We start from the raw sequence: 16,362 nt of genomic DNA, 5'->3' as shown, positions 1-16,362 counted from the left end.
ATTTGGATTTGCAGAGAAAAATCACAATTGAGCTAAGTACCTTAGACTTGGATTTCTGAATTTTGAAGGATATGCAGTTAGCATCGATTTCAGAGGATAGAGCAGTGCCACTGTTTGAATTCCCTTGGTTCTGAGCCAGCTCTGTGTAAGGTTGTTGTTTTTAAATTTTGTGCAGCTATTATTTGGACATGTGTTCTTTGCTAACAGAGTAATGATAAATGGAATAGAGTTGGGAGTGATGGGTGAAAGATGCATAAATGTATACATAGCTCTTTCCCCTTTGCTCCTTTAACCTATATTTTTTCGTGTCCTTTGATGCAGAAGTAACACGGAGTTATTAGAGTGAAATAATTTTGAGTTGGCAAAAACAGGTATGCAGTATTCTGATGTATTTATAATATATTTATTCAATTCTTAATTCTTAGTGGTGAGTTAGAACCCTAGGTATGTTTGCTAAAATTGCTGGCTCTAAGGTATCCCCCCTGTTCCTTTGATCTGATCAGCTCCTTTCTGAGCTTCCCTTCATCCAGATCCTCTAAAATTATGATTTGTATTCATTCATTAGCAATTTAAAGCATTCTTCTGCGCTAGAATGTGCCGAGTTTGTGATAAGATCAACAAGGTAGAGGGCCTGCACTTGTGGACCATCTAGTTTAGTGAGAGAATGAGAGCACATAGAGATCCTGGAGGGGGGCTAAGACTCTTTGTTTTGATTTGTTTTTGTGCCACATCCAGCAATACTTGCAGCAGACCATATTGGATGCCTAGGGTCGGCCATATAAAAGGCAAGGGCCCTGTATGTAAGGCAAGCGCCCTACACACTGTACTGTTGGTCTGGTCCAGGGCCTAAGATTGTGGGTATAAAGAACTGCAGTCAGAGTCTGGTAGGGCCAATCACCTGCCTACCCAGCCTGAGCTACAAAAGGAGCTTCTAGGAAGTGTGGGTTCACTTCTCTAGGCCTCCTGTTGTTTCACCTCTTCCATCACAGAAGCCTGGCTCTGTAAAATGTCCCTTCTTTTTCTGCTTTACCCCAAACTCATTTGCTTGTCTTTAAGCAAAACAGAACTTAGGTGAAGACATAAATTAGGCATGAGCCCCACACTGAACATTTGCACCACTAGTGGACAAATGTTCAAAGCATGAACACAAAAACATTTCTTGTTTCCAGTGCCATGGACCACCAGGGCCTCAGCCAGCAGTGCTGGTACAGGGGATCAAGACATGACCAGCACACATGTGCAAGGCATGTGGCTACCATGTGAGCCACATCCTTGGGTCCTCCTACTGAGCATGTTTCATTGATTTTAGCTGTAAGCCTGGATTGTGGAATTCTTTCTTTTTTTGGGGGGGGGCACCTGATAATGCTCAGGGATTCCTCCTAGCTCTGCTCTCAGAAATTGTTCCTTGCAGGGATGGGGGACCATATGGGATGCAGGGGATTGAACCTGGGTTCATCCCAGTTGGCCACATGCAAGGCAAACACCCTACTGCTGTGCTATCGCTCTGGTCCCATGTGGAATTATTTCTAAGTAGGAAAATCCAAGGCCAAATAGTTCATGACATTGATAAACTCTTAGGTGTTTTGAGGTAAAGAATTAGACTATACACACACACACACACACACACACACACACACACACACACACACACACACACATACATACACATACATGTAAATTTAAATTCAAATAAGTAAGCCTAGCAAAGCACTTAATTTGCCCTAATTATCTTCATTTCTCACAGGCACCCTTTCTAACCAGACCGAGAAAACTGCCCAAGAAGGTCTCGGGGCAGGTTAGGCTGGGGATACACAGTAGGGAAGCCCTTCCTTCCTACCTACCTACCTACCTACCTACCTACCTACCTACCTACCTACCTTCCTTCCTTCCTTCCTTCCTTCCTTCCTTCCTTCCTTCCTTCCTTCCTTCCTTCCTTCCTTCCTTCCTTCCTTCCTTCCTTCCTTCCTTCCTTCCTTCCTTCCTTCCTTCCTTCCTTCCTTCCTTCCTTCCTTCCTTCCTCCCCCTCTTTCCTCCTCCCTTTCTTCCTTTCTCCTTCCGTCCTTTCTTTTTAGGGCCACACATGGCTATCCATGATCAGGGCTTAATTCAATTCTTCATTTAGGACTCACTCCTGGCAGAGCTTGGGGGTGCTGGGGATCAAATCTGGGGCAGCCACATGCATGGCAAACACCCTCTGCCCTCTGGACTCTCTGTCCAACTTCCTAAAACAATGTCTTTGTATCTTGAGGTTCTCTGAATTTTAGATTGATTCTATTTTATACTAGGAATTTATACAGAATGCCCTTTACCTTCTGTCCTATGTATTATTACCCATTTGCTGTTTATAGTGTTCCTAATCATTAGAAGGAAGCAATAAGTAGTAAAATAAAAAGAGTGAGTTCTTATGGGTTCACAATATTTTTGGGAGTCAAGGAATTAACTCAGAGGATTGGATTACCTGCCTGGCATACATACACAAGACTCCAAGTTCAATCCCCAGTACTGCCTGATTTCTCAGACACTAAGTCATCAGGACCTGCTGCCTACTAGGGAGGCTCCAAAAACAACAGATAGAGCACACAGAACACTTGTCCTGTGAATGGTAGAAATGTGATTTCAACTAGTGTTAGTGTTAATGGTCTCTAGAATGGAGGGTTAATGTGTTTTGTTTCTTTTTTGTGGGGAGCACCCCTGTTGGTGCTGTGCCTACCCCAGCTTCAGTACTCAGGGGTCACTGCTAGCGCTGGTCCTATATTAATGTTGAAACTGAGCTTTCTTGAGGTACAATTTACTTAAGAGGCCCCTGTGTTAAGTAGCATTTAAGTGCTTGATGAGTTTTGACAAGTGAATATATTCAGTGTGGCCATGATGTCTACTAGGACATATGGGCATGAGTTTTCTTTCCTTTCCATGGGAGTGAAATCAGCATTAATTGCAAATTACTTACCTCAGTGAGAAAATCCCAAACTATTTCTCAAAGAATTTGTGCCATCTTACTCTACTACAGCAATGTGTGAGAACATCCTTGCTGACACTACATCAGCCTTTGTTTTTAGCTACTCCTATTAGTGTATAGCAGTATCCCATCATGGTTTTATGTTTTCTTTTCTTTTTTTCTTTTTCTTTCTTTCTTTTTTTTTTTTTGTTTTGTTTTTGGGTCACACTCGGCAGTGCGCAGGGGTTATTCCTGGCTCTAGGCTCAGAAATCGGCCCTGGCAGGTACAGGGGACCATATGGGATGCCGGGATTCAAGCCACTGTCCTGCATGAAAGGCAAACGCCTTACCTCCATGCTATCTCTCTGGCCCCTTATTAATGTTTTCTTACTAACTGAGATATTGAACACTTTTGCATATTGTCTGCAATCAATTTAACTTATTTTGTACTTCCTTGATTCAAATCTGTCATCCTTTTCATCTTTTTCATTTATTTGTTGTCCTTTTTAGAACTTGTTCTCCAATACTGTTGTAGAGTTGGCTTTCATTTCATTTTTGATTTGTATAATGTGGATTTGAGTAATTTCCTATATTTATATTGTGAATATCTTCTTCCAGTCTGTAGCTTGCCTTTTTATTTTCTTATCATTGTCTTTAGAAAATGTTTTTAAGTTGACAGTTGTATAGGATTATGAATTCAAGGTTTGTATTTTCCATACTGGGATCCAGTTATTCCAGTTTTTCATTTACAGTAGGCTTACTCACATAGGACATTTCATTAACAGCAAGAAAAACGTATAGATATGTATACACATTTAGGTATGTGTACTAAGAAGATATATATGTATATATTGTCATTAATGTGTGCCCTTTAACATACCTGTTATTTCATAAATCAGACTTATTTAAAAGATTGCGGCCCTAAATTGAAAAAGGTTTATTTTGAAGTTTTAATTTTTCTAATTATCTTTCTACTTGTGTTGTTATACATGTTTTGTATACTGGTATTTGATGAAATATTCAGATTCAGCTAGTCTTGGCTAACACAGAGTCCTGGGTCTTCAGATCTGATCTTTGCTAAACAGTCCTGGGCACTCATCCAGACTCTGTCCTGGCCATGCCTGTTTCTGTGGCTGTGGCCCTTTTTCCCCTCTCACCTGGCCTTGACAATTTTCACTTGCTGTTTAACTAGAAGGGAAACATATGCCTCTTGAAATCAGGTAAGTATATGAGGCAGGTGAAAGAATTGTTTGTGTTCACAGATTCTATCTTTTATCTCTCCTTTCTGTTTATTTTTCCTCTGAGCAGGGTCTCTCTTCCCTTTGAACTGTTCCCCTTTTCTCTCCCTTTATAGAGAAGAGTTGCGGGCGCTTTGCAAGCACTTCCTTCCTGTCTCTTTCTCTGGGTACATTTTCCGAAGAGGGAGTGAGATTGAATTTCTCTAGAAATTCATGGACTACTCCTAGCCACATATGCCAAATGTCTGCTTTCTGTGTGTGTGTGGTGGTGGGGGGGGGGTTATTAAGTACCAATCACAACACCAATAAACATCCATGGAGGAGAAATTTATGTCAGAAATAGTATCAAAATGATTGGCCCTTCATTTCAACTCTCCCTCTTTTAGACTTCACCTTTTCCAGTTTGTTGTAGCTGTTTTCAGTTTGGAAGCAACTGCATTCCACCTCCCCAGTGAGAAACCAGCTCCCAGGACTAAGATATTCTGGTGTTTCTTTTGTGTCTGGGGTTTGTGCTCTGATTTTATGGATGGGGATTTGCGTGTTTCTTGGGCTTACTGAATGCGACCCACTGCTAATATGTAATTGTTGCATTGTTTTCTCTTTTTCTCTTCTTCTCCCTCCACCCCGTGATTCTTGTGTAGGCCTCGTTCAGCGTTGCGTGATCATCCAGAAGGATGACAACGGATTTGGGCTGACGGTCAGTGGGGACAATCCTGTCTTCGTGCAGTCTGTCAAAGAAGGCAAGGCATTTTTCTCAAGAGCTTTTGGGAAGCTTCACTCATTTCTAGATTGCAGGCTGTGTGGCCTATTGTGCTAGATTTGTTTGTATAATTATAAGTTATTCATTTGCCCCAAATTGATAGAGAGCTGTTTTTACATAGTTTGAGAAATAATAAGATTCCTTGGCCATCATACTTTCTGCATTATCCCTGAAGAAAGTTTGCAAAATTTCATGGCAGTAGAGATGTTTTTGTAAAAAAAAAATGTCTAAAAAATAATAGAAAAGGCGGGACCAGAGTGATAACACAGTGGTAGGGTGTTTGCCTTTATGTGGATGACCTGGGACGGATCCAGTTCAATCTCTGGCATCCCATTATGGTTCCCCGAGCCTGCCAGGAGTGATTTCTGAGCCAGGAATAACCCCTGAGTGCTGATGGGTGTGGACCCCCCACAAAAACAACAACAGCAACAACAAAAAGATAGAAAAGGCTTGGGGCCAGAGAGAAAGGTTGGGGCCCTACTGTGGGTAGGGCTTTTGCCTTATATACAGCCAGCAGGAGTGATTTCTAAGCACAGAGCCAAGACTAAATTCTGAGCACTGCTGGGTGGGTGTGGCCTCAAAACTTAAATATATATGGCTGAGGCTCAAAACCATCTGCCCTTTTTCCTAATTGAAAATAGTAATACCTTCAATAGCTATTAGCACAATTGAATACTTTCTGTATGTTAGGAGCTATAATTTGAGTTAAGTATTCCCATTTTATAGATGAGAATGAGGATTAGAGTTAATGTAAGATTAAAAGCAGGGCAAGGGATATGGCTCAATGGTAGATCAAATGCCTTCTGTTTGGAGACATGACTTAATCCTTGCTACCAAAAGAAAGAGAGACAGGGAGGCATGATTCGAAATTAAATACCTAATGAATGACAGGAATTGAATTTTGTTTAAAGTCTGATTTTACTTTTTTTTTTTAAAAAAAATTATCTTATTGAAACCATTGTGATATACTGACTTGCATGTTTTTAACCTTTTAAGATGACCAGTGTAGACAAATGAATTTCATTTTTTGTTGTTGTTGTTTTTGGGTCACACCCAACCACGCTCAGGGGTTACTCCTGGCTCTATGCTCAGAAGTCGCTCCTGGAAGTCTCAGGGTACCATATGGGATGCCGGGATTCGAACCACCGAACTTCCACATGCAAGGCAAACGCTTTACCTCCATGCTATCTCCCCTGCCCCCAAATGAATTGCATTTTAAGTAATGACTTTCTCTTCCAGATGGAGCAGCCATGCGGGCTGGGGTTCAGACAGGTGATCGAATCATCAAGGTAAGCAAAAGGCTACTGGAATTTCTGGTTGCATTTTAAAATAGTACTTATTTATTATATTTTGAGTATTTAGAAATGAGGATATGTTATAGTCCCTTCCAGTGATTTTCTGCCAACGATTCCAGTTGCTTTTATGTTATGGAAACATAATCCAGAGCCTGGGGCCTTCCAGGGCCCTCTAGGGCTACTCCTGTCAGTACTTGGGACCAGAGTTCAAACTCAGATCCAGCTCATGCAAAGCATGTGACCCTGACCACTGAGTTTTCTTTTCAGGTGCTCAATAGAATTTACATGAGAAGCTGTTGAAGACATGTTGTTACTGTATAAATGTCAATATATTTTTAAGGGGTGATGATGACCCCTTGTAACTCTCAGTGGACTGGGACCTGTCCCCCTGTAACTTTCAGCTGACTGCATATAAAAGGAGAAGCCAGGTGGTTAGAAAGGGGGCCCAGGAAAAAATCAGGGGAGAGTCTTCAGGTTAGGAGGGGTTCTAGGAGGCCCAAAGGGCTTGGCTGACCCAGATGGCTGTCTCTCTCTCTCTCTCTCTCTCTCTCTCTCTCTCTCTCTCTCTCTCTCTCTCTCTCTCTCTCTCTCTCTCCCTTTCCTCTCATTCTCCTCTCTTTCTCTTTCTTTCTTTCTTTCTTTCTTTCTTTCTTTCTTTCTTTCTTTCTTTCTTTCTTTCTTTCTTTCTTTCTTTCTTTCTTTCTTTCTTCTTTCTTTCTTTCTTTCTTTCTTTCTTTCTTTCTCTCTTTCTTTCTTTCTCTCTTTCTTTCTCTCTTCTTCTCTCTTCTCTCTCTCTCTCTCTCTCTCTCTCTCTCTCTCTCTCTCTCTCTCTCTCTCTCTCTCCCCCCCCCACCCACCCACTATCTTTCCCCTCTCTTTCTCACTCACTCTCTGATACATTTGTTATCCCTGGGTGGACAAATACAAGGCATTTGATCTACCACCAAGCTATATCTTGGGCCCTGCTTTTAATCTTATTTGAACTCTAACCCACATTTTCATCTATAAAATGGGGATATCTACCTCAAATTATAGCTCCTAACATACAGGAAGTACATAATTACTAATTATAATGTTTCACTACATTTGTTGTCCCTGGGTGGGCCCATGCAACATGTGACAGATTTGTTGATTATGGAAACTCATTTCACACTAAAAAAGGACCATTTACCTTTACTGAAGGGTCACATATTCATTTATTAACAAGTGAAATGTCAGATAGGTTCTTGGATAGCAGAGTAACTCATTGTTATAAAGATAATCTTATTCCACATTAATATTTTTTTAAATTATTTTATTTGTATTTACCTGGCAGTGCTCAGGGGTTATTCCTGGCTCTGTGCTCAGAAATTATTACTGACAAGCTCAGGGCACCACATGGGATGCCGGGGATAGATGCTGGTTCGGCTGTATGCAAGGCTTCACTGTGCTATTGCTTCAGCCCCCAAATTAATTTTTTTCTAAGAAAAAAAACCAATCAATAAAAATTTTTTAAAATTAAGTCCTCAAAATAAAATAAAATTAGATTATTTTTATAATGTCCACAATTTAATGTTTTTATTTTTGTAAGTATTTATTGTGATTTTTACAAATCAACAATTCTTTTTTTTTTTTTTCCGGGCCACACCCGTTTGGTGCTCAGGGGTTATTCCTGGCTAAGCGCTCAGAAATTGCCCCTGGCTTGGGGGGACCATATGGGACACCGGGGGATCGAACCGTTGTCCTGATCTTTGGCTAGCGCTTGCAAGGCAGACACCTTACCTCTAGCGCCACCTCGCCGGCCCCAAATCAACAATTCTTAATTAAAAGCCTGGAAGCCTTTCTTTTTGCAAGAGTTCCTCATTGTGAAACATTTGTAAATGTGTTTCTTGGCTTATTTGTCAATTGTTCTTGTAAAATGTAATGTCCTTAGGCCAGCCTATAGCAGTGTTTCTTAAATTTTTTTTGATCAGGGCCCCCTTCCAATCTTTCTTTCTTTCTGTGGTACCCCCTATCCTACTGTTTGGCCCCCTCATCTCATGCTGTGACCATCCTTTTATGGGATTTTCATCTATTGGTTCCCTTGTATTATCCTGGGGACTGTTGGGCCATATGACTCTAAGTGAAACACTGCCCTATAGACTAGTGGAAAAAGAAATATCAAGTTGAATATATCTATATCTATATCTATCTATCTATCTATCTATCTATCTATATATATATATACACACATACATATGTCAACCAAACACATACATATTTTAGTACGGTTCATTTACTGTTTTTATCGGTTGTACTAGATGTAATTGTTTCTATAGTTTATCTCTATATAAAGTATCTAGCAAACTCTACTTTCATCTTCTTACAGGTGAATGGAACTCTGGTGACTCATTCAAATCACTTGGAGGTGGTGAAGCTAATCAAATGTAGGTGATGGTTATTTTTAGTTTCAGTAGTTTTCTGACACCTTTAATAATTTTCTTTAGTAGGCCTGTCAAAAAATATATTAGACTTTGTGGGCCATATGGCATTCTACTAGATTCTGTCTTTAAAGCTAGAGAACAGCTATAAATGCTCAGTAAAATGTCTGGGCATGAGCTGTAGAGATCATATGGGAGTAAGGTGCTTGCCTTGCACATGGCTGACAGATTATTTTGGCAAACAAACACCAAATGACTGGTTGTGATTGCTTCAATAAATTGTGATTTGTCAAAATAATCTGTAGACTAGATTTAGTCCCTTGGATGGAGCAATGCGTTCATGCTAATATATGCTTAATGAATTTCTTCAAATTTTTGAAATCTGGAGTTCCTGTTTACTGTGTGTTTTTCCACTCCAGGTTACTGTGAATTATTTTTGTTAATTTTATGCGGCATCATTATATTTTAGGACATTTGTTAATCTTGCCTAATTAGTAGCATCCTAAAATACCATTAAAAATATATGCTTCTTTGGAGCCGGAGAGATAGCACAGTGGTGTTTGCCTTGCAAGCAGCCGATCCAGGACCTAAGGTGGTTGGTTCGAATCCCGGCGTCCCATATGGTCCCCCGTGCCTGCCAGGAGCTATTTCTGAGCAGATATCCAGGAGTAACCCCTGAACAACGCCGGGTGTGGCCCAAAAATAAGCAAACAAAACAAACAAAAATATTATGCTTAAGAAGTTAATTCAGTCTATTACTAAGTGGCTGACTGGAGCTGACTCTATTTAAATTAAAAATCTTCTTGGGGGTTATACATTTAGCTGGCTGATCCTCTGAGTAGTGGTAAGTCATGGAACATGACCTTGCTGTCTTAGCGAAGTGGGCAATTCATTAGAGACAGATGCTGAGCTGTAGTTTTTCCTGGGCAGATGAGGCCGGGGTGCACTGCAAGAATGCCTGACTGTTATTTTTCCTTCACTCCCCTCTCTCCCACTGCCCTGTCTTCAGCTGGTTCCTATGTAGCTCTTACTGTTCAGGGACGCCCTCCTGGGTCGCCCCAGATTCCTCTCGCTGAGTCCGAAGTAGATCCACCAGCCTCTGGACATATGTCTCCCCTCCTGACGTCCCCACACTCACCGGGCGCCTCTGGGAACATGGAGCGGATCACTAATCCAGTGCTCGTGGGGGTAAGGCTTCCATGTCCAGGAGGACCACTCTTCTGCCAGGGTTTTATGTGTTGAGCTGAGAAATTTAAGTTGAAGATTCTCAATAATAACTTAGTGTTAAAACATATAGAATAATTTGGAATGGTGACAGAGTATTGAATTAACAGATTTATTGAGACATAGTAATATGTCTTGTACAAAATGGTGCTCCTACAAATATATAATAAAGATATTCTGTGTTCATGTCCCCAAGGATCATAGCTTGTGTACTTTAAGAAGACAGGTGTAAACAAAAAAAAAAAAAAAAAAAAAGAAGACAGGTGTTTCTAATTTGCTGCTGTGAACCCAGGGCCTAAAAATACTATTTTTTAAAAATAATATGTGCTTCGTATAGTTTTGTTTGAGATTGAATCACATGTGCAAGAAGTTATATTGCAAAGACAGAATGTTGGATCCAAAGGAGGGAGAAAGTTCATCAATTTGTGATAAGGCAGGGTTTGATGGGATATTATATTTATTTATTGTCATGAAAAACAGATAACATTAAGTGATGGCAGTGGGGAGAAAGTAACCCAGATAGAGAAATGTGGTAAATAGCCCAGAAAGTACCAGGTGTAGTTGAGATGGATATGGCCAGGTGCTTGTTTGTTGCATGTCTGTTAGGATATATGTAGTGGCAGATGAACCTGAGAACAGGAAAACTATTCTGGGGAAAAAAAAAACACAAACAGGATCTCCAGGCCAATATACATGTAATTATTAAAAACCCATCAAAAAATTTAAACAGGAGAAAGAATAATGTGATCGTAACTGGAGTTTTAGATGACTAATTTGATGAAATATTTTGTGAAATAGAGATGAACTGGCAATGGTCTTAATCACTGAAGTAGGGCTGAGGAATGTGGCTCGGGTGGTAGAGAATTTGCTGGGGTAGCCCTGATTTCCATCACCTGCACAACATGGCCTTCTCAGCACCATGAAGGGTGGCCCCACAATACCACCAGTGATAATGCCACAGGAAAAATAAAATATATGTGAAATTGGAAGTCCTAGGAATTTGAGCCACTCATGTGAGTAAGAGCAAAGATCCAAAGTAATAATATACAATTCTATACTTAAGAAAATTCATTTCTTCAACCAAGATCAATATTTAGTGTTTTCTTTAGAAACTTAGTTTTAACTTCAGTAAAAGTTACAGTGAAAAGTTTGAAATTTCCTCTTACCCTATATTTTAATTATCTAACAAAAGCCTATATTCATAACCACTGGGACTGAAGAAAATATAAAGATTTAGATTGAGAAAAGGTACATTTAGAAAAGCTAAAACTTCAATTTTACTTTATTTTAGCTTCATTTCACAATTTTGATATATATATATATTTTTTATCTTTTTCTAGGAGGAAAATAATGTGGTTCATAACCAGAAAGTAGAAATTCTAAGAAAAATGTTACAGAAAGAGCAAGAACGGCTACAGGTACTAAATTAGAATGGGACTGCAGGGAAGTCCAAACATAAATTGGCACAGTTGGGTCAGTACTTATCACAGGCACAATTGCACCACAGTGTAATCGGTGCCAGCAGCTCTTTGATTCAGAATGGAATTTATTAAGATATTTCATTGTAGAAGTTATTGATTCTCAAACTACTTTTATAACTTTCAGTTATTGCAGGAAGATTACAGCCGAACACCTGCGCAAAGATTGCTCAAAGAGATCCAAGAGACCAAGAAACACATCCCTCAGCTGCAAGAGCAGTTATCCAAAGCCACAGGCTCTGCTCAGGTAGCATTGTTGTTCAAAGTGCTACCCAGATTTTGGCAGAGAATATTGTAATTGCCTTTTTCCTCTGTCATAGACCAACAGGATGCCCGGTGTAGATTGTTATAAAAAATAAGTATTAACTGAAAGAAATGTTGACTTGTTTTGGTTGCTTCTGTGTTTCGTTGTTCCATTCATTTTTTTTTCTAAATATTGAGTGCTTTTGATGTGAAAACCTGCTAACATGTAGTTAGATAAATATATTTACATTTTTGAGATTCATTTTATTGTTTGTAAGAGAATTGCAAAGTAAGTAGGATGTAAGATTTGTGCTGAAGTATAAAGTATACAAGCATATTCCCATTTAGTCTAACCCACTTAGGTTGTTTTCCATTTTACACAAACATGGACAGAAACAGAATATATTGCAGGTAGCTCAAAAGTGATAGACCTGAAATCCAAATTCAGTCTGATGAATTCAAAGTTTATTGAATAACCATTCCAGTTTTAGTTGGATGATACATGGTAATCATTGTGGAGCTAATAGTAGCATTAAAAATAACAGCTCTGGGCCCGGAGAGATAGCACAGCGGCGTTTGCCTTGCAAGCAGCCGATCCAGGACCAAAGGTGGTTGGTTCGAATCCCGGTGTCCCATATGGTCCCCGGTGCCTGCCAGGAGTTTTTCTGAGCAGACAGCCAGGAGTAAACCCTGAGCAATGCCGGGTGTGGCCCCAAAACAAAAAAAAACAAAAACAAAAACAAACAAACAAAAAATAACAGCTCTGGGGCTGGAGAGATAGCATGGAGGTAAGGCATTTGCCTTGCATGCAGAAGGTCGGTGGTTCGAATGCCGACATCTCATATGATCCCCTGAGCCTGCCAGGAGCAATTTCTGAGCATAGAGCAAGAAATAACCCCTGAGCGCTGCCGGGTGTGACTCCAAAAAAACAAAAACAAAAAAAATAACAGCTCAGTATTTATATATGTAAACCAGATTTATATACTGTAATCTTTAGATATAGAATAGTAGACATTCTTTATATTTCATTTTAAAGCAAAATAGGCAAATAGTGTATACCACTTAAAATTAGTAAAAGCAGATGAGATATCTTCTTTCTTCCTCCATTGGGCCTGCAAATGAAATCATAGAAAGAAAAGAAATCTTTGTGATGCACTACTTATTGAGTCATGGTTTTTCTTTCTTTCATTGTTAAGGCTTGAACCCAGGTGTCACACATGAGGGGCCTGCACTTTTTCTACTGAACCATATCCCCAGCCCCATAATCTGTTCACTGTAGAGTTAAAAAATTATTTCAAGGGCTGGAGCGGTGGCACAAACGGTAGGCAGGGCATTTTGCCTTTTGCACGCTAGCCTAGGATAGACTGTGGTTTGATTCCCCCCTGGCATCCCATATGGTCCCCCGAGCGAGGAGTGATTTCTGAGCGCATAGCCAGGAGTAATCCCTGAGCGTCACGAGGTGTAGCCCAAAAACAAAAACAAAAACAAAATTATTCCACATGTAGTGAAGTAAATGAGAACCTGAACTGCTTCTAGAAGGTTTTCTTGAAGGTCTTCTCAGTTTTTGAACTACTTAGTATATTTCCCAGCTCTCCTTTTTTATTTCAGACCCATTATCTATATTAGGGAATTTTGAATATTGTGCATCAGGAATGTTGACAGGTTTTGTTGTTGTTGTTGTTGCTGTTTATCACTGAACAAAGACAACATTCTTACTCTGAATAGTAAAAATGTGGTTCCTGATGTCAAGCTTTAACAATTTACGTTACAGTATTGTGTCCCAGAATTGGAAGCTTATTGAAATTCTCAAGTATTGAAAGACTAGAAGAAGTTATATTGTAATGATTTTTACTAATGGGCAGGAAATACAAATGTTAACAAACTGTTGTATCTTTTTGTTCCATTTGGAAGTTTGAAGTTTTATTCTCTTCACTAAAAAGGAAAAAATCACTTTCCTGCTTTTAAATTTTGCTGTTTTAGCATCACAGAATTAGTGGTAATTTATGCCTTCAGTGTTTAATACTTTACATATTCAGTAATTCTTTTCACTTGATTTTTATTAATATGGATTAAACATCTGAGTGAAATATTTTTACTAATGGAATACATAAACACATATTAAAAACTTTCTTTATTTTTTAAATTAAATTACCGTGAGATACAAAAAAGTTGTTGTTAAAAAGTTAAAATATCGTTAACATATTAATATTTAATGTATTTAATATTTAATTGATATATATTATATGAATATATAATATTTAATTCATATATAATATAGTTAATAGTAAAAAGTTGTTGATAGGTGACTTTTAGTCATACGATGTTAACATATTCTTTTTTGTTTGTTTTTTGTTTTTGGGCCACACCCGTTTGATGCTCAGGGTTTACTCCTGGCTATGCCCCTGGCTTGGGGGGACCATATGGGACGCTGGGGGATCGAACCACTGTCTTCCTTGGCTAGTGCTTGCAAGGCAGACACCTTAACCTCTAGCGCCACCTCGCCTGCCCCAACACATTCTTGATCACTTGATACACTCCACGCTTCTAGCAGTCTCCATTTAGATTGTAGTTTGGCTGTTTCTTGGTGCAGTTAATACTGAAAGTTGTAAACGCATGTTCATGTGAGTGTATCTCATCTCTTTCAGGATGGAGCTATAGTCACGCCCCCCAAGCCTGTAGGTGACGCTTTAGCAGTCAGCGATATGGAAACAGAGCCTGGTGATGGACTAGGAAGAACGGACTACAGTGGTGGAGATACTTCTCGAATCAGTAGTGATAATGCAGATGTGAGTGTTCTTCATTTTTCATCCTATTCTGTTCTCTGTGTCTTCTTTCTAAGATTTCAAGTTTTGTGAATTAAAATTTTTTTCCCAGTAATTTGTCATCTTTGCCGTCTTCAAAGAGAAGCAGTTTGTTGGCCAGAAAAATTTGGCCACTGTCGTATCTGGGTTTTTAATTCCTGAGTTCACTTTTTCCTTAGGACTTCATTGCCAAATGTTTCTTTTGAGGAGATGGAATTTCCCAGCAGTCATTCTTGTTTGTGGGTACGAAAGTTTTTAGTGCTCAAGCTTTCTTACTGAACGGGGAGGCCAACTGTTGATATCTCTGAGAGCATGTTAATATTCCATTTGTGGTCAGAATGACTCAGTCTTGAATCATGGGGCATTTTGCCATTACACAGAGGAAAAGATTTCCTCCTATTGGATAGATGCAGTTAATTGCCCAAGTTTAGTCACACTTTCCTGATTAACCCAGAAACTGCCAGATGAACTCGGATATTTGTTAGGAGGATAAGAAGATATTTTAAGTTGAATATGATAGAACTAAATACAAGCTGTGCTTACTGTGTATTTACATAGTCATATATAAATACATAGACACTGAGGTCACTCTTAACATTACGTAGTAAGCAATAATGGGAACAATAGCCTTATTGATTATCCATTTTGTTTGGTTTGGTTTGGTTTTGGGGCCACACCCAGCGGCTATAAGGTTACTCCTGGCTCTGCATCCCATGTCGGCCATGTGCAATGCAAACGCCCTACTGCTGTGCTATCTCTATCCTTTTTTGAATGCAACGGAAAAAGTAGTCTAGTCTAAATGATTGTGAAATTGTAGGTTCATGAAATCATTTAATGGATTAGAAATAACATTTACCTTCCTCTTCCTAAAAATAATACCATCATAGAAGATAGAGTGCTTTTTCTTGTAGAAGATACTACTTTTTGTGACTTTGTTGACACTATACTACATGTATGTATATGCACATACATGCTAATTAATAGTGTACAGTTTCTCTCATTGAACATTTTTGTAAAAAAAAAAAGACCCCTGGTTTAAGCATCATTTAAATTATCTTTTGATGTCTTTTGAAGACTAGTGAGTCCAGTGACTTAAGTCCTTCTATAATAAAACTTGAGGTTTTTTTTTTTTCTAAAAGAAGGTAATAGGAGTTTTAGTGTTGGATAGGCTAAATGATTTGATGAAATTAAAAAAATTCCTCAATTGTAATGTAAAATTTTATTGGGCATACAGACTATAGGTCCTAATGATAGTTTTGCACTCCTTATCTTAGTTAATTCTCCAAACAGTTGTTGTTATCATTACTTTACAAAAGTTAACATGAGCCGGAGGGAGGTGAATAATCTGCCAAACTTCCCCAGGCATTATATGATCTGCTTTTGTTTTAGCTCCAAAGTACTAGCCCTTGAAATATAAACAAAGGCACTGAGGCTTGAAAGTGCATATAGAAATAACATTTTGGGAGAACAGTGACAATTGTACTGGTCTGTTACACTTCTGGATGCCTTGGAGAGAATATTTTAAAAGCCAAGGCTTGAGTATGGAATCCTAGGGACTTCAGGTTGTTCTACCATTGTTCCTTTTGATGGTTCTTCATGTTATGGACTCTGTGTTCAGTCTGCTTTCCTCCGATCATTTGTCTCTTCTATACCAGACAGTTGCCCAAGAATGTAACTATTTGACTGGACTTTTCAAAGTTTGGCAAACTCTAGGAAGTCAGGACAAGGGATTAAAACAAAAAAATTGGATCTTGTCCTGTGTTTATTTAAGTATTAATACATGCACATTAAAAAACTATAACTTGGGGGGGTGGAAAAACTATAACTTTATGAAATTGGCAAATGTAGAAACAGGTATTCCAGTGAAATAGGGCTATTTGACATGTAATTGGTATCTAATATTAAAGTATTGTATTGGAACAACAAAATGAATGAGTCAAGAGTTTGATCTTTATCTTGGCACACAGAAGAGGGGCATTATCAGGAACA

At 39.0% G+C, this 16,362-nt stretch overlaps 1 protein-coding gene across 1 annotated transcript in view; it reads left to right on the top strand.

Annotated features, from left to right (window-relative positions):
• Positions 1-16,362, top strand: part of ARHGEF12 (Rho guanine nucleotide exchange factor 12) — a 148,686-nt gene that overhangs the window by 86,282 nt on the left and 46,042 nt on the right. Inside the window, exons 5-11 of the mRNA XM_049778000.1 lie at positions 4,815-4,913; positions 6,173-6,222; positions 8,576-8,633; positions 9,637-9,815; positions 11,192-11,269; positions 11,457-11,576; positions 14,218-14,358. Coding sequence (XP_049633957.1) covers positions 4,815-4,913; positions 6,173-6,222; positions 8,576-8,633; positions 9,637-9,815; positions 11,192-11,269; positions 11,457-11,576; positions 14,218-14,358 — 725 coding nt within the window. The remainder of the gene's footprint in view (positions 1-4,814; positions 4,914-6,172; positions 6,223-8,575; positions 8,634-9,636; positions 9,816-11,191; positions 11,270-11,456; positions 11,577-14,217; positions 14,359-16,362) is intronic.

The sequence above is a fragment of the Suncus etruscus genome, chromosome 8 (genome assembly GCF_024139225.1).
Source record: "Suncus etruscus isolate mSunEtr1 chromosome 8, mSunEtr1.pri.cur, whole genome shotgun sequence".
Classification (NCBI taxonomy): Eukaryota; Metazoa; Chordata; class Mammalia; order Eulipotyphla; family Soricidae; genus Suncus; species Suncus etruscus.
The sequence above is the reverse complement of the archived record's forward strand: the minus strand, read 5'-3'. Positions and strand labels throughout refer to the sequence as shown.